Source organism: Phalacrocorax aristotelis, chromosome 1 (assembly GCF_949628215.1).
Source record: "Phalacrocorax aristotelis chromosome 1, bGulAri2.1, whole genome shotgun sequence".
Classification (NCBI taxonomy): Eukaryota; Metazoa; Chordata; class Aves; order Suliformes; family Phalacrocoracidae; genus Phalacrocorax; species Phalacrocorax aristotelis.
This window is the reverse complement of record NC_134276.1, coordinates 215,679,622-215,704,366: the sequence shown is the minus strand read 5'-3', so window position 1 is coordinate 215,704,366 and position 24,745 is coordinate 215,679,622. Positions and strand designations below refer to the sequence as shown.

The 24,745-nt window shown below is 46.3% G+C and overlaps 1 protein-coding gene across 4 annotated transcripts in view; it reads left to right on the top strand.

The window, feature by feature from the left end:
- PLXNA4 (plexin A4) overlaps positions 1-24,745 on the top strand; it is a 460,615-nt gene that overhangs the window by 390,977 nt on the left and 44,893 nt on the right. For all 4 annotated transcript variants that reach the window (XM_075081683.1, XM_075081685.1, XM_075081687.1 and 1 more), the window contains 8 exons: positions 1,619-1,786; positions 7,439-7,532; positions 10,443-10,682; positions 11,501-11,647; positions 16,298-16,532; positions 16,924-17,066; positions 20,059-20,327; positions 23,640-23,706. In XM_075081683.1, coding sequence (XP_074937784.1) covers positions 1,619-1,786; positions 7,439-7,532; positions 10,443-10,682; positions 11,501-11,647; positions 16,298-16,532; positions 16,924-17,066; positions 20,059-20,327; positions 23,640-23,706 — 1,363 coding nt within the window. The remainder of the gene's footprint in view (positions 1-1,618; positions 1,787-7,438; positions 7,533-10,442; positions 10,683-11,500; positions 11,648-16,297; positions 16,533-16,923; positions 17,067-20,058; positions 20,328-23,639; positions 23,707-24,745) is intronic.

The window sequence follows — 24,745 nt, the reverse complement described above, 5'->3', positions numbered from 1 at the left end:
GCAATTATAGTCAAGAGACTTCTGCAGCCCAGACACCCTGTCCCTCATGCTCCTCTTTTTGGCCACGTCTCTTCAGCAATGGGACTTTTGCATTCGCACTGTGAGCAACCTTACTATGCATGTTTTGGGGTGGGAGGATAAGATTTATTTCATTGTTTTGATTGGTATTTGATGTGCCTTTTTCCATGGCCCCTTGTCAAATTTCACTACAATTCTCCACGGTCCCATGCTTTGCTACTTGCTCTGGGAGTACATCGTTTAAAAGATTCATTTTCATGTCCCTGCTTTAGTGGAGGTGACAAAGAAAATCTGACAACATTGGTTCTATGTATTAAAACACCTCCCTTTTATCCCAGAATAGTCCTGTAGTGCTAAGAAATGGATGATTTGCAACATTTCAGCTCTGGGTTGGCTCCTGTTCAATTGCAGTTCAGAGAGGCTTAATGTCAGTGTTACCTGCTGAATGTTCCCTGATCCCTGTGAGAATGAGCCTGAATCCCATTCCCAGGGGCTCCTGCAGCTCAAAACTACCCAGTGCAACGCGTTCTGCTGCCAATATCGGTGGAGGCTGAAGATGAACTTGGCACATTTCTCCCAGCATGTCCTTGGCAGCAGAAGGGCTCATTCACAGGAGACCTGGGACCACTGTCTTGAGGCAATGCCCTTCCCTCTCCTGGCTGTGGGGATCCTGTTTAGCTGCCTGTCATGACGGTGGTGTGATTCAGCATCTATAATTCAAGAGAGTGAAGTCACAGCTTGTGATTTAAAAGGCCAAGTGGGAACCACAGCTGCTTGCAGATGCTCACTGAATAGCCTGGGGAGTTTTAGGAGGGATTGAACGTGGCCTTTCAGGGGAATTTGGAGAGCACCTGGAAGGTGCAAGCAGTGGAGGTGAATGCCGTGCTGCAAGGGAAGGATGCACCCTTCTTTAGCCTTTCTAGGGGCATAAGATGAGGCTGCATCACAAGCCACAGGACTGGGGAGATTGAGGGTATTTGAAGCCTGGATTTTTGGCTCTTTATGGAAGGTAAGGGCCACTGCAAAATTCAGACCTGGAGCTGGTTTGAGCCCTGCCCAAAAGGAAAGGTTTATGAAGAATCCTCTTTGAGTATAATCATAAAATTCCTCCCACTATATTAGCACCTTCCATGCAGAGGTCCCAGGCACGCTGCAAACTGCACTTAAACAAGGCTTACAGTCCTAATGCAAAGTAAGCTTTATTATCCCAGACTGGAAAGCTGAGGTGCAAACACCTTTTTACGAGCTGCTGCTACATATGTCTGCAAGCAGGAAGGAAACATCCATCAAGTATTTAATCACACAGAAATACTTCAGGAGAGAGGACTGGTTTGCACTTCCCTTGGGGTTCAGTTTTCACTCTGAGACCTGAGAAATGATGGCTCTTGTGGTTTTATTTAAACTAACGAAAAGGCAATGTCACTTCGTCGGATAGATGTGTCACGCGATTCACAACATATTCCTGTAGCAGCGCATTTCACCCCTTCACAGTGCATAGGTTAAGGTCACAGGATATAAGATGAAGTAGCTGGGCTCTTTTTGGCACTATTGGTTTACTGCTGGTAGCACCTCGTTTATATTTACCTGCTTCTGCTCTCAGGAGATCCACCAAGCACATTGTCTGTAACACCACTGCATCGGATGAAGGCTTTGAGAAGGTGAAGGTGTCTGTGAGAGTGGACAAGGCCAAGATACATCAGGAGCTGCAGTATGAATATGTGGAGGATCCAACCATCCTGAGGATTGAGCCTGAGTGGAGCATCTTCAGGTAAGCAGCCTGTGGACACCCCGTACCACCTCCCCTTCTTTTCTCATGCAGCACTGGTGTGTTCATGTTGGTCCTTGATACAGAAAAGGGCTTTCCAAGCATTGTGTTCAAGAAACAGATTTGTGCAGAGCTACTTCCCAGAGCCCAAGGACTACAAATGCTGGTGGACTTGCCTCGTCAGAAGACCTAACAGGCCAGCAGTGCATTGTGCATGCATTGTTACACCTTGGATGCTCAATGTGTATCTGTGCTCACATGTACCCCTGGAGCAAAATTTCCACAGTCTAGTGAGGGATGGAGAGGAGCAGGGTCCTTTCTGCAAACAAACTCTGCATGATCCAAGTCTAAATGATCCTGCACCCCATCTTCACTAGCAGAGCAAATCTTCCTGCCTTAATGCAGCAAAATCCAGCTGCCAATGCTCACCAGAAGCTTGCCTTGGAGACTTCATGCTTTAATCACAAAGGCAGGTGCAGCAGGTTCTCCAACCTAGTGTTGAAGCTTTCTCCCTCATTACTGCAGCCTGGGGTTTATCACCAGCACCAGGATGGTCCCTGTCTGAGTGATGTTACAGACCACTGGGACTGATTAAACTACGCAGTCATATCCTTAAAAGCTGCAATTCCTACTGTTTCCAGTCGTGACTGGGTTTTGGGCCCCATTGGGCTGGATCCGCAACTTCGCATGGCAGCAGTATCAGGCACTGATCTCTTAAACCCAGGCATAAATGTCATAACTGTGCTTAGAGAAGTGAGTCTCCCTTGGGTTTTAAAGCAGCAATTCCTACCTTTGCCACAGCCTTCATGTACTTGCTGGTTAAGGACTAAGCATTTCTTGTTTGGCTGTTGTATCTGAAAGCCCCAGGGCTGTCTCCTGAGATGAAATGTGAAGGGAGCCCTGGTCCCTGCCCTATCAAACAGCCTTCCTCCTTGTTAGCCTTCCCTTTTTCTCTTCACCCCATTGATGCTGCTTTGGTGAATTCAGAGGGATGACATGAAGGTGTCTGAGAGGAGCATTTGCCCTGGTTGTGGAAAGTGTCAAAGCAATACTCAAACGGTCTCAGAAGCTTGCAGAAATGGCCTTGGGAAGAGAGAAATTGGCCATTAAATGCACTGATATTTCCTTGAAAAGGTACAAAATAAGAAATCTTAGTCTCCCCTCATTCATCCACGGCAGCTCTCTGCTCCCCTGTCAAACCAGACTGATTGGAGTATCTGGGGATTAGGAGCAGGGCTTGTAAATCCCCCCGTTCAGCTCCCATCCAGAAGATGTTTTCACAAATCAATTAGTGCCTTTAATTACCGTGAGGGAATTTACCGATTTAGCCGGATTGAATCTTTGCACATTGGCTTGAAGCTTTAGTGTCTGGATTTTCCATTTGGGGGGTTTATTTTCAGTCAGAGTTCAGGTTATCAGTGAAATGAGAAATCGCTTTACACCCTTCCTTATTAAAGTGAGTTCACTGCCAGTTAAAAGGTGTAAGATTGACAGCCCAGGAGAGTGAATTCCCCTCTTATCTCCAGGAAAGTTGCAGTACAGGGACCTTCCTCCACCTGGCCTCAGGTCTGGCTGCGAGGCAGGAGAGGAAGTTCTCCAGGGTCCATTTGCTCCTTGCTTTCTCTGCTGAAGCTGCCAGCAAGAGACAAAGAAGCAGCCAAGGAGAGGCTTCAGGTGTGTTGGCAAAGCTTTGCCCAGCCCGGGAGCACAGAGACTTGCTTGCTGCCTTGGATCTCCTGTCCCACTTCCCAGCATAAAGGTAATTAAGAAGAGGTGCTTGTTTAGTGGAAGCCAGCTTATTTGCACGGTGTGTAGCTGCCAGGATGGATGACTGGGACTCTACAAGTCTCATCATTCAGGTACAACCTCTACCCTTTGCTCTCTTTGGTGTCTCTGAAATCAGAAAGCATCCACCTGAGTGGTAGCAGGTGCCTAATTTTAACCAGACCTACCCACCTCCACCTTCATCCTTTCTTTTACACTTTTCAATCACTCCGAAAGGGTGTAACCTTGGAGGAGGGTGCTGAGAGAGAAGATGCAATATCCAGGATTACCACTGTGGTTCAGGGTGGAGGGGACAGTTTTAAGCACCATAACTGTTAGCTGTGGAGCTCCACCCAGCAGGTCATAAAGGAGATCATAAGGCCTCCACACAGAGACGGATGAAAGTACAGCCAGCTCTAGTCCGGAGAATCAAACAAGAAATAACTTAGTCAAGACGTGTGGATCTGGAGATAGACTGAGGAGGTTGTTCCTCAGTGTATTTGTTACGCGGTATGATTCATTACAGCAAATCCACTGTGCTTCTGTGATTCATCACTCCTGGCTGTGGGGCTAAGCTGTTTTGAGGGATAGATGATTGCTACTAAACCAGCTTTGCAAAATTAGTGAATGAATGTACGAAGCCTGGCTTAAAACCCCAGGTGCCATTTTCCAAGACAATAAAAAAAAGATTACTGCTAATTTACTCCCACAGCCAAAAAAATAAAGAGTCACGCTGGGCTGGCAGGTAGCTAGAATTTTATGAGGCTCCATTAATACTTTTGATCTGGGTTTGATTTGAGTTACGTCCAGCAATTATCTGAGTTTGTAGACAGAAAATTATGCTTAGATCCTTTGGGACAATAAGAAGTTAAATTAAGAAAGCTGGTAGTCTTGGCGTCTCTGTTATTTTCCTGGGCAGCAGCATCTCCTCAGGCTCTGACTGACCTGGGCGACATGTGGCCGTGACCAGGTGTTCACCTGCAGACACAAAAGGCAATGGCTGGTAGTTTTCACGCAAAGGCAAGCAACAGTTGTGTTTGCTTGATTTGCAAGCCAGAGAGGGTTTGGGGGTGATTTTGTATCTTCAGCAAATATAACTGCTTTGGCTTTTTTTTCCAGAGAAAAGGCCCATCTCTGATCCGGTGCTGTGGCTGTGCTTAATAATCGTGGTCTGAGCCCACAAGCTCAGTTTCCAAACCAAATACAGAATTTTTAACACATGGGTTTAAACTGTGTGCAGAGACTTGGTTGATTAAATAAAAGGATTTATGTATATATACCCACTCTCGTATATCTGTACATATGTGCACGTTTGATACATCTGGAACAGGTAAAAACCTCAGCTGAGTAAAGATACAAAATCCCTTCTAGTTTGAATCAGCAGAGATTAATAGTAATAATATTAAATAATGATAAAAATTGTAAAGCTCCACAGCCCAAAATCCAGAACCAGGACAGTGGAGAAAGAACAAATTGGTTTATACACTTCTCTTCTGGTTTCTGGCAAGCAAGCTCTCCCTGGGTGATGCCAGGAATACGGAACGTGAAGCTGAGTTTTGGGGAGAGGGTATTTTTTTCTGTAAGGCAGGGAGGGGGCCTCTTTTGTAAGTGGTTGTGTGACTTCGGAACAGGTCTCCTGTGCATTCAAGGGAACTCAACCATCCAAGCGGATCTTATGGAAATGGCAAAATCTGCTTTTGTGCCATAAAATTTCCCATTAGACATTTCCCATCACAGCTGATGTTTCAGAGAGCAAGAACATGAGGTACTCTGCAAAACTCAAGGTCAAATGTTGCCCTAACCACGGATCAGCCTGTACAGGTATTACTTGTATGAAAGACCATAAGTAACCTCTCAGAGAAGTGTCACAGGAGCACCTACCAAAAGGTATGGTTGTGGCAATGATCTTTGGCAGAGCTCATGGTTCATGATTTCAAATTTACAGGCTTCTTGGTCACATAGGCTATGTTTAAACTAGTAAGGACTTAATCCAGGTCTATTCTTTGGTCCTGAAGCCAGCGAGCATGTGTAGCCCTCATCCATACCACCAATGATCTTTCCTCCTTCAGAGGGAATTTAGCTTCATCTACCCTGCTAGTTGGGAGTGCTCCCTGGCCCTTGCTATCCCTTGAACCATGACCAGGCTTTGCCTGGGCTACTGTTTACAGCTTATCAGCGCCTATGGCCACCAGCCAGTGTTTGAGCTGGTGTCCTGGCCGTTTGGTTTATCAGTGTGGGGGTAACTAGAGGGGCTGAAGCACAGTCCCAGCTAGCTGTGGCCAGCTCACTGAAGCCTGACAACTAAACTGCTGAGAGGACACATATATTTGCATTCATTCCTACCTGCCTCATCTGAATAATAAGGGAAGATAAATGAGGAACATGGAAAACAAAGGTCAGAACTGGGGGACATCTGTTGGCCAACACAGGCTTCTTCCTGTCACTGTGATTATTCTCTGGCGTTTTCTCATTTATGATGCACTTGTTTCACCTTTCATGTATGTATATGTTTACCTGGAGGCAGGAAAGGGATTCTGAGCTTTCATTTCCCAATCCCACTGGTTTCCACATGGCTTCCCCTCCTATTCTCAACAGAGCACTCCAGGAAATAAACTATAGCCTAGGCAGTTTCCAAGGGGAGTTACGGAGGCAGGTGCTGAAACTGAGAGCACTCCTCACCCCAGGAAACCGTCAGAGATGGGGCTGTCCGTTGATGACATTTCCTCATCCTGCCCTGGCTGTGTGAGCCCTGACAGCTGAAGGTTTTGCATTCTTGGATAACTCTTTGCCTTTGCCACAGTGCTGCAAAGGCAGAGCTCACCCTGGTAGAGCAGTGCTGTTTTGATTTGGGATGGCCAAAGCTGCCTATGGCAAACCCTTCCCCTCAACACAGTGTTCAAAGCCAACCCACGCATCAGCTCCTTTGCAGTTTCCTCTCTCCCTCCCCTCCGCTCCCCAAAGTCCCACAAAGAGCACTGCTGGCTGCAGCTGGAAGAGACAAGGGAAAGGAAAGAAGGGTGTTTCTGAAAGCTGTTTCCTTCTGGTGACAGTGATTGCAGGGAATGAGAAAGGCTTCATCTACGCCTCCCCATCTTAAGATTTGCTAAGAGAGATGTTATAAAAGTGAGAAAATCTACCAAATGCAGGGTCATGGCTTGTATGAATCAGAGTTTTCAGGAAATCAGTCCTTGCCCGAGCAAAGGGACAATATGACTGGAAATCTCTGTTCTGTCCAGTGTTGGATCTAACACACATTGCAGAGCTTATGTGCCCAGGTAACCAAATGGAAACTGAGCCAATGCCTCATGCACACCATGTCTGAAGACTTTGGCTCTATTTCTTCTAGATGTTGCAGGGCCGGGTTGGCTGGCAGCACTGACATGGGTTCACTGAGGTGACATTGTCTTATTCAGGGTGATATTTTTACAGCAGGTTTAATATGCAAGATGAGACTACAGCCCTCAACCAAGGTAGCACTGAATCCTCAAGAGCTGCTTGCACAGGACAATATCTGTGAGGGTATTTGGGGCTCCCTTCCTTAAGTGATATAGCACATGTAGTCTGCAGACCATTCTGAAGAGCCCCTCTTAGATTTCCTGCTCTACTCATTACCAAAGCTTCTGATTGCTGAGTCCTGACAATGAAAAACACCCAGATGCTGCTCGATGTGGCAGTTTTAGCAAACATGTGGTTTTACTTCTCTCTCCCCTTATGAATGGATGAAAAATTATTTGCTTTGTTTTGGTTTTCCTTCCCTTCCTATGGGACTGTGAGATGTGGACAGACGCTTTGCAATCAACATTTAGGACTATACATCACCCGTTGCTGGTGTATTTGGTCCTGATATCTAATAGTTGGATTTATGCTCTTCTTTCATATCTTCTTCTCTAGCGGCAACACACCCATTGCGGTGTGGGGAACTCACCTAGACCTGATCCAAAACCCTCAGATCCGGGCAAAGCATGGTGGAAGGGAACACGTCAACGTGAGTATGGTTGTTGAGCTGGGGATCAATCAAAGGAAGGGACATGTCCAAGGTGGTGATGGGGGCTGGCTAACAGCTCTGGAGGTTGAAATCTCTTATTGCATGCAGAAAAAGGGTATGACTTGCTTTCAGAAAGATTACCCGTCTTCTCTCCATGAAGGAGCACTGGACCAAAACAAGACCAGAGAGAGATGCCATGAAGCGTTATTCTGCTCCTGGTCTCTGCTGAGCCTGTTTCTGCTGTTGGCTCAAGGATACCCATCCTCTCTCCTGGCTCGTGTATAACCTGCATTATTTATCAGCTATGCCTGTGCATAAATAGACCCAAATTCATGTTATTATCTAAGCATGCCAGGATCAGAAGGGACTATGAATAATACTCTTTGGTACTACTGTGTCCACTCCCTGGACCTTTTGGGATCCTGCAAGTGAATCCAGGTTTAACCAGCTAGATTTACAGCCTAATTCAGCTCTCAGTTACCAAGATACCAAGGAATCAGAAGCAGCTCAGGCCAGAAGAGCTTTACTAGGATCTGGGAGGACAAATCACTTGGAAGAAGCCAATTATCAGTAGGTGCTGAACAGCTCCAGATAGAGGAGTAAAATCTGTAAGTTTATAACCTCCATTTAGTATACTCAGAGGCAGGCAGCACCTGCTGGGACCTACAATAGGTTGGAGGATGGGGCCATGCAACAGTAGCTGAAAAGATATTGGCTGTGTATGGGCATTTTCTGGGACCAAGTTTGAAAGAGCGTCCCAGACGAAGAGGTTCCAAAAGTAAAAAATACAGAGGGACTAATTGGGGTGGGGGTAGAAAGCCCAGATCCTCTGCATTTCTCAAGTTTCAAGGTTAATCCTCAGGCTTTCCACACAAGGTTCTCAAGGCACTTTGCAGACATTAAAATTGTCTACTGCCACATGAACAATGGTGAAACTGTGGTAGATCCAAAAAGAAAATGCAGGAATATGGGGGTGATTTATTTGCATCTACAGTTTGCAGACTGGGAGACCTAGATCTTGGTCTTATCCCAGCTCTGCCATCAACTAACATCTCCCTGCCTAAAGCCAAATCCAAAACAATTTTGTCACCTCCACACCTCACCAGATTCAGGAAATATCTGTTCAGATTGGATTCTGTGTCTGATGTGAATCTTGACTGGCAATCTTCCAGTCCCTCATGAACTCTGGGAAAACCCTGATCCAACTGATTAGGCATATTTGTAGGTATGTTTTCATAGTATGTTGATTTCCTGGTACAACACAGCCAAACACTTACCTAGCTTTCCTCCAGAATTAGAAGCCTACATGACTTCATCTTATTCCTCCAGTAGACTCCAGCTCTTGCCTGACACAGTGGTCTCAAACAATCATGCCATTGTGCAGATGATGAAGTCTATTCATCATCTTACACGTGCTCATGTAGAACTGCCCATCCGTTTTGTGCTGGGAAGTACTCTGGTGCCTTTTCTTTCTTGTCAGAGCTGTTACAGCAAAGAATATCTGACTGACTTTGCAGTATGAAACTGGCTGGTCCAAGCCACTTACCCCTCTATGGGATCGAGCCAAAGCAATATTAATGCTTGAGCTATGCTAGTTGTGATAGGGAGTGTGCTCTCAATGCTGGAGGTATCAGACTGGTTTAGAGAAGATTCTCATATCAAGCACAGCTGGGATCCCATGGAGATGGTGCTGTTTCCCCACAGAACCTGCTCGTTCCTAGTGAGACCAGGATGCATTGTGCTAGCAGCCATGGCATAGAAAGATGAAGGCTCAGATTCTGAAGGACAACCAGACATCTAACTCTTACTTATTTAAAATGGGAGTCAGGATTAAATGCCTTTTACAACCTATTACCCATTTCTCAAATACACAAAAGAAGCAGGACTTTGTCAGGGCTGTAAGCTAACTTCAGGGCCTTCTGAGACCCACCTCACTGTCTTCACTGCTCCAGCTTCCTGGGCTTCATTTCAGGTAACCCGATGTTCAACGAAATCATAGAATCATAGAATTGTTTAGCTTGGAAAAGACCTTTAGGATCAAGTCCAGCTGTTAACCTAACACTTCCAAGCACACCACTAAACCATGTCCCTCAGCACCACATCTACACATCTTCTAAACACCGCCAGGGGTGGTGACTCAACCACTTCCCTGACCAGCCTGTTCCAATGCTTGACAACCCTTTTGGTGAAGATATTTGTCCTAATATCCAATCTAAACCTCCACTAGTGCAACTTAAGGCCATTTCCTCTTATCCTATCACTTGTTACTTGGGAGAAGAGACCAACACCCACCTCGCTATAACCTGCTTTCAGGTAGTCATAGAGAGCGATAAGGTCTCCCCTCGGTCTCCTTTTCTCCATACTAAACAACACCCGTTCCCTCATCTGCTCCTCATAAGACTTGTGCTTCAAACAGGAATCCTAGGCACAACTGAGCATGCACTGGACATACAATTTTGGAGTGATCCTCAGAGCGTGAGAGCTAATCTCAGGGTGATAGTGAGGCTTTGACTAGCCTCTGATGTACAGAGAAAAATAATAAAATAAAAAAAAGAGGGAAGAACTCTTTCTAGAAGGAAATGAGGTTAGGGGAAGATGGTGCCACTGGCAGCCCCAGAGGCTGAGCTCCCTCGGGGAAGAGGCACAGGATGCCCAACAGCAGTGCAAACTGTTCCACACACCTTCCCTGGCAAAGCTTTCCTAACCCCTTCCCAGCCTCTCTTGTCTGATGGGTATGGGGTTTGGTCTGAAGCAGTGAAGCACCAGCCTGTCCCACAATAACCGAGGAGGTCTGGTCCTCCCTGTCCTCCAGCAGTAGGTGGGCTAGCATTTCACTGGGAGGTATCTGCCCACCAGGAAGGCTGGGGGCATTATCCATAAACAGTCCTTGTGCTGGGTTTCTTTTTCCAGAACTGCGAGGTGCAGAACAGCACGGAGATGACCTGCCAGGCCCCGGCGCTGGCTGTTGATCCCAATCACCAGTCTGAGCTCGCTGAGCGTCCAGAGGAGTTTGGCTTCATTCTTGACAACGTGCAGTCCCTGCTGATTCTCAACAAAACCAACTTCACCTACTACCCAAACCCAATCTTTGAGGTTTTCAATCCCTCAGGGATCCTGGAGCTGAAGCCAGGAAGTCCCATCATACTGAAGGTGAGATGGGGACCAAGGCCTAGATGAGGAAGGGCAAACACATGCTGCCTATTGCCTCTCTGTGTCTGCCAGCACCCCACGAATCACAGTGGCATCCCGATTGCATCCCAGAGATTTTCTCCACTCATTGCACCTACTATATTGCATCATATCACACTCACCATCTGCAAACACAAATCACTGCTCAGCATCTGCCAATACCCATAACTAAAAAATACAAACTCCTGCTGCAGCTGCCTGTGTACCCAGAGAGGTACATTTTCTACCGCTGCAACAGGGATGGCAATTAAATACCCAAGTCTATTTCTCACTTGGGTTTTCAAGACCTTCCTCTCACCCCTCGTGAGATCCTACAATAGCGCTGTTTCATTTCTGTAATCTGGACAGCAGTACAGAGAAGGAATTTTATGACTGAGCATTTCTGTATCAGAACCTGTACATGGTGCATATGCAAAGAAATGATTGCGCCTACAGAATACCTTCCTGCATGGTTGGAAAGGGGTCTGTCTTACTTGCCTGAATACATTTTGTGAGGGCCTGCTTGTGCAAGACTTATATGGAACGTTTCTCATTTAGTTCCAGAGAGGAGCAGGACAGGCTGTTTTGACTGATTACAGTCTGTAGCCATCCATGCTGTCCTCCGCATTACGTCCTAAATTGGCTTTTCCTCTCTGTGTTAGCGAACGGTGAACCACAAACATAAAGTGCAATGTTAACATTTGTGTCACAGGAACAAACTAGAGGTGGAAGGCAAACTCTTTCCTGATGTTTTTTTGGTTTTTTTGGGGGGGTGGGTTGTGATATTCCTTTCTATCCAGGGCAAGAACCTGATCCCACCAGTGGCGGGAGGGAACGCGAAGCTGAACTACACCGTTTTGGTTGGTGAGAAGCCCTGCACAGTGACCGTATCAGATGTGCAGTTACTGTGTGAGTCCCCAAACCTCATTGGACGGCACAAAGTGATGGTAAGTGGTGCTTGAACCTCATCAGCCTTTCGTCCGCCGGTGGGTTGGGAGGGCACACCAGTGCTGAAGAGCTGACAGAGATCTCGCAGGACTTTTAGCATCTCCATTTGCTCTCTGTAGATAACATAAACACCAAGGACCCTTCTTGATATAAGAACCCCATCAAAAGTAACTTGGAGAAGAGTAGAAGAGTAACCTGGAGATCTTTATGGACAGTGAGAAACCTTTCATAAACAAAACCCTTTAGGAAAGTTTGCCTCTCTTCTGGTTTTGTAAGGGCTGTATGAACCCTAGATGCTCATGTGACTTCATATATGCAACATGCTCCTTACATGACATACTTTGTTAACTCAGCACAGTCCCCAGCAATTACTAACATGCTGGTGGCTAAAATTTGCCTTCATGTACGAGAAAAAAATATGCACCACAAGGACTCTATTGTGACAGGACTTTGAGGTTTTAAGATCGATACAACTTCGTGTACTCCTGCATATCCTTCCTGGAACCTCTGAAAAATGGGCCTAGTGATTACATCAGAGGGAGCTTCTCCTCCTCTCACCATTGACTTATTCACTCCCCCTTTACTTTCCCCTCAGTAATTTGCATTCCTCAACGCTGCTGCTTGATAAACAACACATCAGCAAACTCATCTGAGCTCTACCGAGCTGTGGGTGGAAACACAACAAAAGCTAACAACTGACATCAGACATACAGATGATCAATGTTTCTTGTGATCAACTTTTTTCCACCTCTCTGTTGCCCTCCCAAAGCTGTGTCTGTCACATATTTATTTATTTCAATGCAGTGAGACTCATCGAGGTTGATGGAGATACACTGCATGGCTCTTTAAAAAGAGAGGTTTTTGGGGACTTTTATAAAATAAAGAGTTATGGTGACCATTTTGGGTCTCATTTGTGACTGCTGCTGGGAGACCTCATACTGGCTACTTAACTTCTCTGTGCCAAAGTTTGTCATCTGTAAAACAGAGGTAATAATCCTTTCAGCCATGCAAATATACTGTGGATCTCGATTCATTGTAAAGCACATTAAGATACTCCAAGAGGAGCAGTAATGAAGTGAGAGATTTTCTCTGTGTGAATACCAAAGCTTTTGAACAAGACAATATATGTTCCCTGTCATTTTCATGAATATAATTAAACATATGGTTAGTCAGAGATGGACAAAGCCCATCCTCGAGAGAGAAAACTTAAAGTCAGGTGAGCAATAATCAACCCCTGGGGATCAGGGAGGATGAACATCTGGTAAGGTCTTACTAATTGGAAAGACTCCCCTGCTTCTGCAGCCTGGGACAGCTTAAGCGAAGCCACAGAGAAAAAAATAATCCCTTTTTGAGGATGCTGATCAAACAAGAGATGCTGCTGGAAATGTGGGAAGATGATCGCACTGAAGCCTGTTAATGAGCATCAGTGTTAGGGGCAAGTTACAGATTTCTCATTCAACTGCCAATGCTGAGGCAACCCTTTGGCAGCATCTGGGCTGGAAACCAAACACAGAAGGTCAACTGTGATGGAGGCCAGCGCTCAACGATGGACTTCTCATCTGGAACTTACCAGGGGGACAGCTGCGCTGGGAAATGCCTCCTCCAGAACGGCACAGCATCTCTGTTGCTTGGATTTGTACAAAATGTATCCCGTGTTTCACATGAATGTCACTTTGATGGTCAAGATAATTGGCAGGTAGCTCTCCCAGGCCCTCCTCCTGTGTCTGCCAATGATTTACTGTGTGACCTTGAGTAAATTGCTGAACAAACCCTTTCTTGTGAAGTGAGGTGGCCTAGATCTGAGAGGGGACCATGGGACTGAATCAACCATACAACACTGAGATTATTTCTATAGGAAGGAACAATGACAAGGACACACATTGATGTCAACATGTTTTTGATCTATCTTTTATACAACGACAGAGTTAAATATTTGAAAAAATAGAAAAGAACTAAAAGGCCTGAGGAATGGTTAAAAAAGATGGAGTAAAACTCAGAGGCAAGCTCTTTTCCAAGGAAAAGAAAGGGACATAAGGAAGATGCATGAGTAACTATGTTGGAGAAGGTCTGCAATGAGGAAATGGAGTACATTTGAAGGGTTGCTGGTATCTAATGTAGGCACTTACATATGGAAAGTCACACTGGACTCTGTATTGTGAACGGAGAGATGGTCAAATACAGCAATTGAAGTTCAGGGCACAATTCATCTCATCTTAAGGTAGATACTTACATTTGGCCAGGGCAAGCTTGCACTAGGAAAGACACTATCTCAGTCAAGTTTGCACAACAAGATCTACTGAAGTGCTGCAGGTGGCCTCTAAGACTTTGCTGGAGAAAACTAGGTTCTGCCATAGTGCCATTTAGAACAAATTAATTATTAATAGGCTTTATAGGTGGCCAAACTGTTGTTTGGTAGTATGGAGGGCTCATGCTCAGTCTTCTGGAAGGTATAAATAGCTTTCTTCAAAAACACTCTGTGGCCCAAGAAATAAAGTAGGGCCATATCTACATAGTTGCTTGTTTTTCTTTTAAATGCTCACAATAGTACTGCAGCCTTGCAGGCTTTCTTCTTCAAGAGACGGATTCCCTCAGATCGTAGCATTTTGGTTCGTGGACTGTGAGACCTTGGCAGCGTGGGAAACCACCTTTAGAAAGGAACTCACTGGGGCTAACTTTGTTAGACACCTACCTCTAGGAGCCTAGATCCCCTTATAGTTAACGGAGAGAAATGGGAACTTCCACTGAATAAAACGCCACATTCTAATGTCAAAGCAGACGTTAAAAGCAGCTCACATAAATCACACACTGAAAGTGCTTTTTCTCTGTATTGACTCTGAAAGCATGCTGTAATGTCTAACTCAGGTGTGCATGTTGAATGTTTGGTAAGAGGAATCCTACTCATGGAGACGGGCTGTTCTGTGAGCTTTGAGGATGGACCTGCACTGGGGACTGGGACAGGGTTGTTTGATTCCAGTCTGATACTCCTCAAATGGGCTTTGCTGACCGCAGGGCGTGGAGGAAAAGGACCACTGTTGGAAACAGAAAATTAAATATAATGAATCTATTAATTGATCCACTATGACAGGGAGGAAATGGTGCAAACTGGTGAGCAAATTTGGCTGGGAGGATTTGGGTCAGTTGTCTAGGGCAAAATGTAATAGCTTTTAGTGCTTAGATTAGCATGTGAGTTTGGTAGTTTGTCTTCCAGCTGAGCATGCGACATACTAATACCAAATCTCTGCCTTTTGCAGGCTTTATAAGCGAGTTGGACCTTGTATCTTAGAATAGACGGGAAAACTAGTTACTGCTGCATCCTCAGCTTACACGGGTGCTAGGTTGTTCCTTGGCCACTGGAGCTGCTCTACAAATCATCAGTGTCATGCTACAGAATGATCACTTTGAAACACTTGTACCTGGTCAGATGATCTTAGGTTTGCTTTCATTTTTCATTGTAGATGTTGTTAACTTTCTAGAGCCCATCCCAAAATGCTTAGGGGTATTCAGAACATGAGAGGACCTTGTGGATGGAAATTAGGTATTCCCAGACATTCACTTTTTTCCTGTCCAAGACATAAGGGTGCTTTCTAGGTGGCTTTGGCCTGGACGCACTGAGGAACAGCCTACAGCTGGTGCTAGAGCAAAACAGACAACTTCTCAGACATTGTAACTGGGGCCAGAATAATTCTAGGAGCTGGTGGGGTCACAGAGATTCATGTCCCCAGCAAGGGCTGTGGTGGTGAGGAGCAAGAGCAGCTGCAAAACTTTTCATTAATTCATGACTCTTTGCTCCATAGTCTTTTCTGCTGGCTCCAACCCTTCCTCCTTGGGCCAGTTTCTTCGTCTGGCAACCTGGAGAGGAAACCTGAGTAGGTGCCTGAGCTGAGGCATGGGAGGCCTGGGATTAATACATATGCAAGCAGGCTGGAGACAGACTGAGTAATTGAGAGCGAGTGGAATGAAGGACAAGGCTAGCCATCATCCCAAGGCTGGGATGTGGGGGAAGTTTTCACTAGCTGCTGTGAGAGCTGGGAAGGCGAGGGAGAGCTCCTCATAGAGAAGAAAGAAAAAGGTTCAATTACATGCTGCAATGGTTCCAACTGCAGTGGGAGGGAGAAGCACGTAGCCCTCGGGTCTTGACTGCATTTCTGCCTGGCAGCAAGAGTTTGCACTTCGCACCGTGCCTGCTGTGCCTCTCTGTGACAAAGCTCAGATGGGGTGAAGTGATAGGGGTTCATCACCGTGTCACAATCCTTCAAGCTCTTTGCATAGCTTTATGTTGATCTATAACCAGTGTTCCCCCACCATGGCACAGTCCTAGAAGCTTTCTTTATATACCTCGAGATAGTCCGCACTGCTTTTCCCCCTGCCACTCAAACTTATCCTACTCTACAAATAGCCTTGAACAATCTTGTAGTAGCCTTGAGGAAGTAGTACCCCGTGGGATTACTGTTGGGAGTGGTGTTCATGTAAAAATGGGCTCTTAACAGACTTGCTTCAGCAGAGTGTTTTGGGCTTGCAGCAGTACCGCTGGCAGGGTTTCTTTCTGGCTGTTAAAAGCAAGGTCCTCACACAGCAGCTCATGATGGAGTTTCTCTGTGTTCCGATTTGTTTGGCAGTTTCAATGTGACTTTTTCCTGCCTTCTCTTTAGGCTCGTGTAGGAGGGATGGAGTTCTCCCCAGGGATGGTCTACATCTCTCCAGACAGCCCTCTCAGCTTGCCAGCTATTGTCAGCATTGCCGTGGCCGGTGGCCTGCTCATCATCTTCATTGTGGCTGTGTTGATTGCGTACAAGCGCAAATCCAGAGAAAGCGACCTCACCCTCAAGCGTCTGCAGATGCAGATGGACAACCTGGAGTCCAGGGTGGCACTGGAGTGCAAAGAAGGTAGGACGAAGAAGGAAGACTGACACTTTGTCAGCATTTGTATAAGAGAGAGATCCACCCACAATGCTTTGAGCCAAAATATCACCAAGGAACAGGAGTGTTGAACCTTTTGGGTCTGGCTCAAGCCTGGATTTACTCTGACTTTGTCTATTTTCCCTGTGTCCAGCCTTCCTCCACCTTGTCCAAGGTGTATTTGCTAACTCACAGTCCAGGGAGAGCCTTGGCACGTGTCCCTGAGGAAAGGCTGTGTTGTAGGAAAGGTGAGACTGTTCTTGCCCACCTTCTTCCTCTCCACATGTTGCTTCTCCACATCGGTCTGAGGGCTTTTCCCATCACAGTAAGGGAGATCTGGACTGGCAGTATTACATGAGTTGTTCCTTTTTTGTGTTAGCCTTTGCAGAGCTACAGACAGATATTCACGAGCTGACAAGCGATCTGGATGGGGCTGGGATCCCCTTCCTCGATTACCGAACATATACCATGAGGGTGCTTTTCCCTGGCATTGAAGATCATCCAGTCCTGAGGGATCTGGAGGTAAGAAATCAACAACTACTGCTTCTGGCTTCTCTCATGCCTCCCTGTTCTATCCTGAATGCAAGAGATGTTATGTCAGTTGTGAGGATGTGATGGTGTAGGACAGAGCTTACGATGCTGTATCCTACCAGGGATGAAGTATTACCTCATTAAAAATCCAGGTTCAAAGGAGAAGATTATTGCTGCTATCTTAGATTTTAAATTCTGTTTGATCACTCATCTATTTGAAAAAGTCTTATAGATCTATGTGCATTAGATCTACTGTATTAAACTCCTCCTTGGTCTTCATACTGCTGGGGTTTGTTATTTTTTTAGAGTGGATTTATTAGCTACAGATGTGCAGCAGCCAGGAAAAAAGATTGTATGGCAGAACAGCATAGCTGCCTGTGTCACTGCAGCTTTGCACAGCACTGACACTACCAAGAAGTCTTTTTTTCCTGGTAACACCTATAGAAATAACCTGCAGTCACTGAAGGATTTTCACCTTTGCTGAGCTCTGTGGTTTTCAGGGAAATCAAAAAACCACAGCGTCAGTCTGCCCATACCCTGCCCACGTCTGCCTTCTCTACCCCAGCTCTCTGGACCGCAGCAGTGGGAGGACAGTGAGACGTTGCCCAGCACTGTTGGGGTCTGCACACAGCCTACATTACCTCACTGGCGACAATGAATTTGATGGGACCTCCACCGAGGTCTGCCCATGCTACAAAATTCCTTCAGGCTTTGGCAGATGGACAGGCTCTGCTCTAGGGATACCTGGACCAGAGTACAAGGGGATACACCATGGCCAAGGCCAGGGAGGTCGTTGGCTGAGCTCTCTGCAAGGTCTTTGGCAAGCTCTCAGCTTCAGAGAGGCTCTGGCATGGGCTGGTGGGTTTGTTGGAGGCCAGGACTGGGGTTAGTTGGCAGAGACGGGGAACAGGAGCTGGCGCAGGCAATGCCATGCTTGGCTGGTTGTGTAATCAGAGGTGCCTGCTTGTCTCTGCTCCTTCCCTTCAGGAGAGCCAAAATTCATCAAACTATATGGAGAGAACCATTAAAAAAGACTGATCTGTCAGCAGCGAGGAGTTGTGGGATTGTGTAAGAAGCTCAGCTACACATTGAATACTGTATTTGCCTTTGGGGTGCAGGCAGAGTGGCCTCAAGCTGCTTTCCCTCAGGAAGAGTAACGCAGCAGCTTCAACAAATGAGTACAAGAGACAAGGGGTGATGAATGTCTCTCTCACATACATGTACACACACACACAAACACTTTCATCATACCCACAGCCAGTTACAATCCCTATATTCATTAACCTCATCCAGCTGACCACAGAATAGCATCTGACCCCTATAGAGTTTTGAGCATGGATGCTCCTTATGCAGATACATACAGAGAGACACAGAGCTAATGTTTCCATCTGCCACCTTTGATCTCTTCCTTTCATTTCATTTATCTCTGCTTTTTTTTCCCCTTAATCCTCTGTAAATCTTCAACAGCTCTTATGGTGTCAACATCTTTGGCTAACAGCATATCAGGGTAGGCAATTTCCATTCTGCTTCCTTCCCTGTAGCACCTAGAAGGAGTTACTATTTATTGCAAAAGGCCCAAGCATCGATCCCACAGTAAGCAGGTCTTATTTCCAGTTCATTTGCTAATTAACTGCTTCCAGATGCAGTACAAAATACTTTTCTTGTTATTTCTTTAATTCTCCGTAATAACCCGGGGATAGACAATATTAAATGCTTAAGCAAGTGAGTTAAAAATAATTATTTGCAGGATGGGTGGTAGTGGTTGGTTGGCTGGTTGGTTGGTTGTCTCAAGCTATTTACGAAGTAATTTATTTGCTGTATGCAAAAAGAGTTAAGAGCTCTAATTTCCAGAATGGAAAAGTAATGACTCTTTAAGGGGCCTTGCATTACTTGGTTGTTTAAGCATGCCAACTTGTTTTGGATTGAAGTGCCCAATCTGGTTGGTTATTAATACATATGTGCCTCAGTGAAATGTGTTGCTCTGTGTTGAGACCCTGCAGCTTCCAGGAGAGCTTCTTCAAGGGCTGGAACAGCTTCAGCAACATGGAGGAATGAGTTTGGGTTTCTCTGTTTAGGCTCCATTTTCATCTAAAGCCAGAAGGACCAGAAAGGGTAACGCCCGCTGTAGACTGTGGAGTCCAAGGTCCAGTGTTGAGGTCCTAAGTTGCTCTATATAAAAATTAGTTCACCAGCCTCTCACAGCTAAGAAATACATTAGTGACTTATCAACTTCTCTGTCTCCAAAACATCTCACCTCCCCATCCCAGGGGTCCTTTTGCAGTGGGACCTCTAAGACACGTCCCAACTCAGGGTGTCCTCTCACACCTCCATCTACCTAGCTCTTCAAACCAAGGCCCAGCTGCATGTTCACCATCTCAGCCACTGCATCTCTTCATCTCTTCAAAACCTGACCCCAGGCTCTCTTCCCTGTTCACTTTCTGCTGCCTCTCCCCACATCTTAAAGCTGAACCCCAAATCTCTGTAAGCAGGTTTCTTGCAGGGATGAAAAAGAGGTGTTTGGTGGAGATAGAGTGAGACTTCAGTCTGATTACAATAAAAATACAACATGGTATGGCACTATATCCAGGAATTAGCAATCTCTTTTTGATGTACTGTTCAGGGAGGGAAACACAGGGTTGGAAAACAATCATCTGGCTGTGGCTAGGAGGTGTCTCAGGCTTCCTAATCATCAGATGACGTATGGACTCTCTTCCTTCTCACAGGACTATCCTGTGATGCAGAAGGAAGGGGTCACCTGCCTGCTAGATGCAAGACCTTTTTTTTTAATTGTTTATGCTGTTTTCTGAAGCATCTTTTCCCTTTTCCCTGCCTCAGAACTGCCTTCTGCTTGGTGTCAAAGTATATAGTTGGAGGAGCTGGAGGGATGAGGGCAGAGAGGTAGCAAAGGGTGTGTGACCCATTTGGGAGAGATCTCACAGTGGGCAGTGCCTGAAAGGCATAAACCCTCCTTCTTCTTGTGCAGGTCCCTGGCTACAGGCAGGAACGGGTGGAGAAAGGCCTGAAGCTCTTTGCCCAGCTCATCAACAACAAGGTTTTCCTGCTGTCCTTCATCCGCACGCTGGAGTCCCAGCGCAGCTTCTCCATGAGGGACCGTGGCAATGTGGCCTCACTGATCATGACGGTGCTACAGAGCAAGCTGGAGTACGCTACTGATGTCCTCAAACAGCTCTTGGCTGACCTCATAGACAAAAATCTGGAGAGCAAGAACCACCCGAAGCTGCTGCTCCGGAGGTAAGGATGCCTGGGGCTGGAGTGATCGTGGATGGGCCTGTGCCCCACTAACATAAGCACGCTAGTGATCTTTGAAGGAAAGGGACAAACTTGCTTGATTTTTGTTTGTGCAGCAGGGTGTGAAATCAGGATGATATACAGCCACAGTTCAGGTGACCCCATAGGGCTGGCATGAAGCTGTTTGCAGAAAGGGATGAATAAAGAAAATAGGGTTGAATGAAGACTGACTCGCTCTCTCTTTCTGGTTTCCTGCTCATTTAAGACTTCCTGACAGAGCATTCCTTTCAGCAAGTGTGTCTGTAGGTCTTGCTCCATCTCCTCCCTAACCAAAAAGCACTCAATGATTAAAAGTTACAGAACTGAACTACCTCTGGATTTTAATGTGGATCTTCTAGAAAGCTTCATAAGGGCAGCAAGAACCCATATATTTGAATTCTTATGTTGGACTTGTGTGCTTAAGGTGTTAATTTATGCTTGTGTTTCCTTTTAACCTGAAAACTCCAACTGCATTGTGTAGGACCTGTGAGTATATAACATAGAACAGGTTATATTATATCCCTGGTGTGTAAATCAGCTGCTGCCTTCTCTTGCCTGGGACGTGGACTGCCCAGGTGTGTTTCTTGTTCATGAGTTAACTACAGACACATGGAGCATCTTCTTCAGCTGCATTGTGTGATCTTCTGTCTCTCCCAGAGCATTGGCGCTGGGACCTTGCTGAAGCTGTTAGCAGAGCTGAGCAGAACGACAGAACTGGTTTCATATCAGTCACAAGTTTGGGTTAGTGCTTCTTGGTCAGGTCTAAGGTTTAACCACCAGGGTTGTACGGGAACCCTTGAATTGGAAATCTACTGCTTCATAATTAACATGCTTTCCCTGCCCATGGAAATGCTGCCTTTTCTCCCTTTAGGATCATATTAATCCCTTTTTCATGGTCTGAACCAATCCTTCTGATTCAAGCCAGGGCCCTAGGTAAAATCAGGGGAGGTCTACTGAAGACAGAAGGCCTTTGCCACTGCTCAGAGCCAACTTTGAGGAGCCCTCAGCTGATTGTGATGGACAGCTTGGGCAGGGAAGGGATCTGTGTTGCCTGCTGGGAGGGTTTTCATCTGGCATGCAGCCCACTACAGGGAACCAGCAAAAAAAGGAGGAGAAGGCGCTTCCTGGCATTCAGGGTAGCAAAGCCAGGGGCAGAGACTGGACTTTGCTCTGGTGTCATTTGACTGCCTGATGTGATTCAAGCCTTACAGCCTGGCTGGTGACCTCCCTCCAGCTGTCCCCAGGCTTCCTTTCTGTGCTTCTCCTCTGATGCTGGATGGCACTGCCTCCTTCCAACTGTCTCCTCCCTTAATTTTCTCCTTTTCTTCCCCTTTCCCAATCTCTTTATCTTCCCTGGTTGCTCATTCCTGTCTTGTCCTGAGCATCCCATTTTCCCTCATCCTCCTTCTTCCAGCTTTTTTCTAACTCTAGTCCTCTTTGTTGGAAACGAAATGTGGCCTTTGGAAGGAGAGGCAGTGAACAAAGAAGTCATCTCCACTGTTCCAAGCTCTGAAAATGCAAGGAGAAATCAGAGATGTGGTTTGTGCTCTGAGATGCAGGTCCTGCACTGAGCTGCACCAGAACAGATTCTACCAACGAACACGTGACTAGCTCAGTGCCTTGGGATTCAGATGTTGGTGTGAGGTCTCCAGACAATAATTTGGAGCAGTTGGATTCAACTTGATGCTTCCCATTCCTCCCTGTGACTCTGTGGATGGAAGGGAATCTTCCAAAAACTTTCTTCAGTGTTGGATTTGGGGGTGTTTGACAGGAGGAAGGAGCTGGCTAGGATGATTTTCCCACCTTGCCTGTGTCCAGGGTTCCTCCCACATGACATCTACAGCCTCAAAGAAATCAAAGCAACCAGGGCAGAGAGCAACAGCATAATGGGTTTTTAGTTCTTTTTCTCATGGTAATGCTAAGTTTGCACCATGTGATGGGTCCCAGGTGTCACACCAGAGAGCGTCAGAAAAGGTGACTTTTCCTGCAAGGAGCTCAGCCCATGATAAGCGTAGGGATTGCTGGAATCGAATATCATACCATGACCAATGCAGGACAGCAGCTAGGTGACATTGACTGAGGGGAATAAAGGGCAAACAGGCTGGTTTGGACAGAGCCAGTCTCTAGGCAGAGCACGGCAATGGTCACTATAGACAAAGAAAATACAGCATTAATCCGGTAGCAAACTGGGACCGTATCACCTCTTTCTCTGGTTGCAGGCAAAAGGAGTGACAATGAACACCCTATTGTCACCCCTTCCCCCACCATCCCCACCGCCTAAGCAAGATGTGCCCGTGACAACAGAGAAACCCCTATGGACACCAGGCTAAAAATCAGCTGAGCTTAGCTAGGGAAGGGACCGTCATTTACTCTCTGTTGGTGTAACAGGATGCTGTTCTCAGGCAAGGTCACTGGCTGCTTCCAAATGTACGGCTCCAGTGATGCAAACCCTTCCCTTTGCAAGTCCCATGCTCCAGAGGAAGCAAGATCAACTTTCTGCTGAAGGACTAGGGAACCGAAAAAGCAAGCTGCAGCCCTAAGTGGCTTTGGTGATAGCCAGGACAAGGGAGACCTACTTTAATACATCCAGGCAGGGACTCTTGCTTTCTTCTTGAGTAACACCAGTGCACATACTGGAGCCAACAGAGATTCATCCTGTGCTCCTGGTGTCCAAACGTTTACAGGTCTGAGTTGGTCCTTCTGTAGGAAAAGTTCACTCTAAAGACTCGAGAAGGATTTTTGTCTGATTGAGGACACAGTGTTCAAGGGCAGCAGGATGAGCTCTGTGATTGTGCCACATTGACACACTGAGGGTTATAATCACTTCCAAATGCCAGAGAGATAATCAGTGCCAGATAACTGTTCTCTGGTGATTTAGATCTGTCTTAAGTATTTATATAGCCTACTTCTCATATGACCTAACTCTGAGCTCGTCATATTTGATGGATTTATCCCTCCTGAGCTCCTCTGAGAAGGTTCCCTCAAATGTTGTCATCTCCATTTCACTGATGGAGAAACTGAGAGAGAAACATACGGGGACTTCCCTAGTCACAGGAGAATTAAAAGGGCAGTAAGGATTTTCCTGAGGGTTTCCTAAATCCAAAGCTAAGACAGAGAGCCTAGGACATGCTTAATCTTTATGGTGTCATGCCAGACTTTCCATGGGGCTCAGATATCTGGGCAGTAAGATGGACAAAGCCAATCTATTGACTTGCCCTTTGATATGACCGGCATGACTAACTCATTTCTAATTTGCTTTTTCTCGTGGGCTTTTAGGACAGAGTCTGTGGCTGAGAAAATGCTCACCAACTGGTTCACCTTCCTTCTGTACAAGTTCCTCAAGGTAAGAGGAGCAGCATGCCTGGATGAACAGCTGCTTTAATGTGTTTCCTCTTGGCAAGGTTTAGTTGGAGCAAAAACTTCCCAGGTATAAAGGAGAAAGCTTTTATTCTCAGGAGAGAGCTCACTGGCTAATGGGAGAGGGGCTGTTTTCTGATCCAGGGGCAACAAAGAGGGACAGTTTGTTAGAGAGGCAGCCTGTTGGTGTTACTCCTGTACAGAGGGGGGATCTAAGGACCTGTGACGAAACATGAGGGAATTCAGAGACTGGTGGAAACCTATATAGAAAATTACCTCCTTTTACGAGCAGGCTCAGACCTCCATCATGTGATGACCCATATTTTCAGTGTGTAGTGGCTGGACATCTCCCACCACCCCAGTTCAGAGGCAGTACTGAGGCCCAGTGCCTCCTTCATACTTAATCTGCTTTACTCATGCCATAACCAGATCCCTGCTTAGTTTAACTTAGGACCAAGCCCAAGCTCTTCTTGGCATAAGGGTGCCTCAAGCCTGTCCTGGGCATGGCCGTACACCCTCTGAGTCCAGGGGGCTGGACCCAATACACCATGTAAATGTGACTGCTGCATCCAGAGCCCAGCAGGGGCTGAGGCTGTTGCTGCTTTGATTCCTGGTGGCAGATAGCCTTGGCTTTGCAGGTTGCTCATCAACAAAACAGTGAAAAGACTTAAGACACCCCCTGACCCCTCTTGTTCCTCCTGGAGGGCCTCTTTGGGGTGGTGTGTAGTAAAAACAAGAGGCTTTCAGGTTTTGAGACCTGCCACTGACTGCTGGGTGATGGCTGTTTCTTCTTGGGGACACACATTGAACCTCAAGCACGTTAATTGCCAAGGCACCAAACTCAGAGCCAACCTTTTTGGAAGGAGCTGGTCTCTGCACCTCTCCACCACTCTCAATGAGGTTGCTAGATATTCTTACACCTTACAGCCCCGTTTGGACAGGATAGCCACCGTCTGCCTGGCAATTCAAGGCTTTACAAATCAATACCATTCCCCTGAGCCTTCCTCAGGCACAGCCTCTTCAAG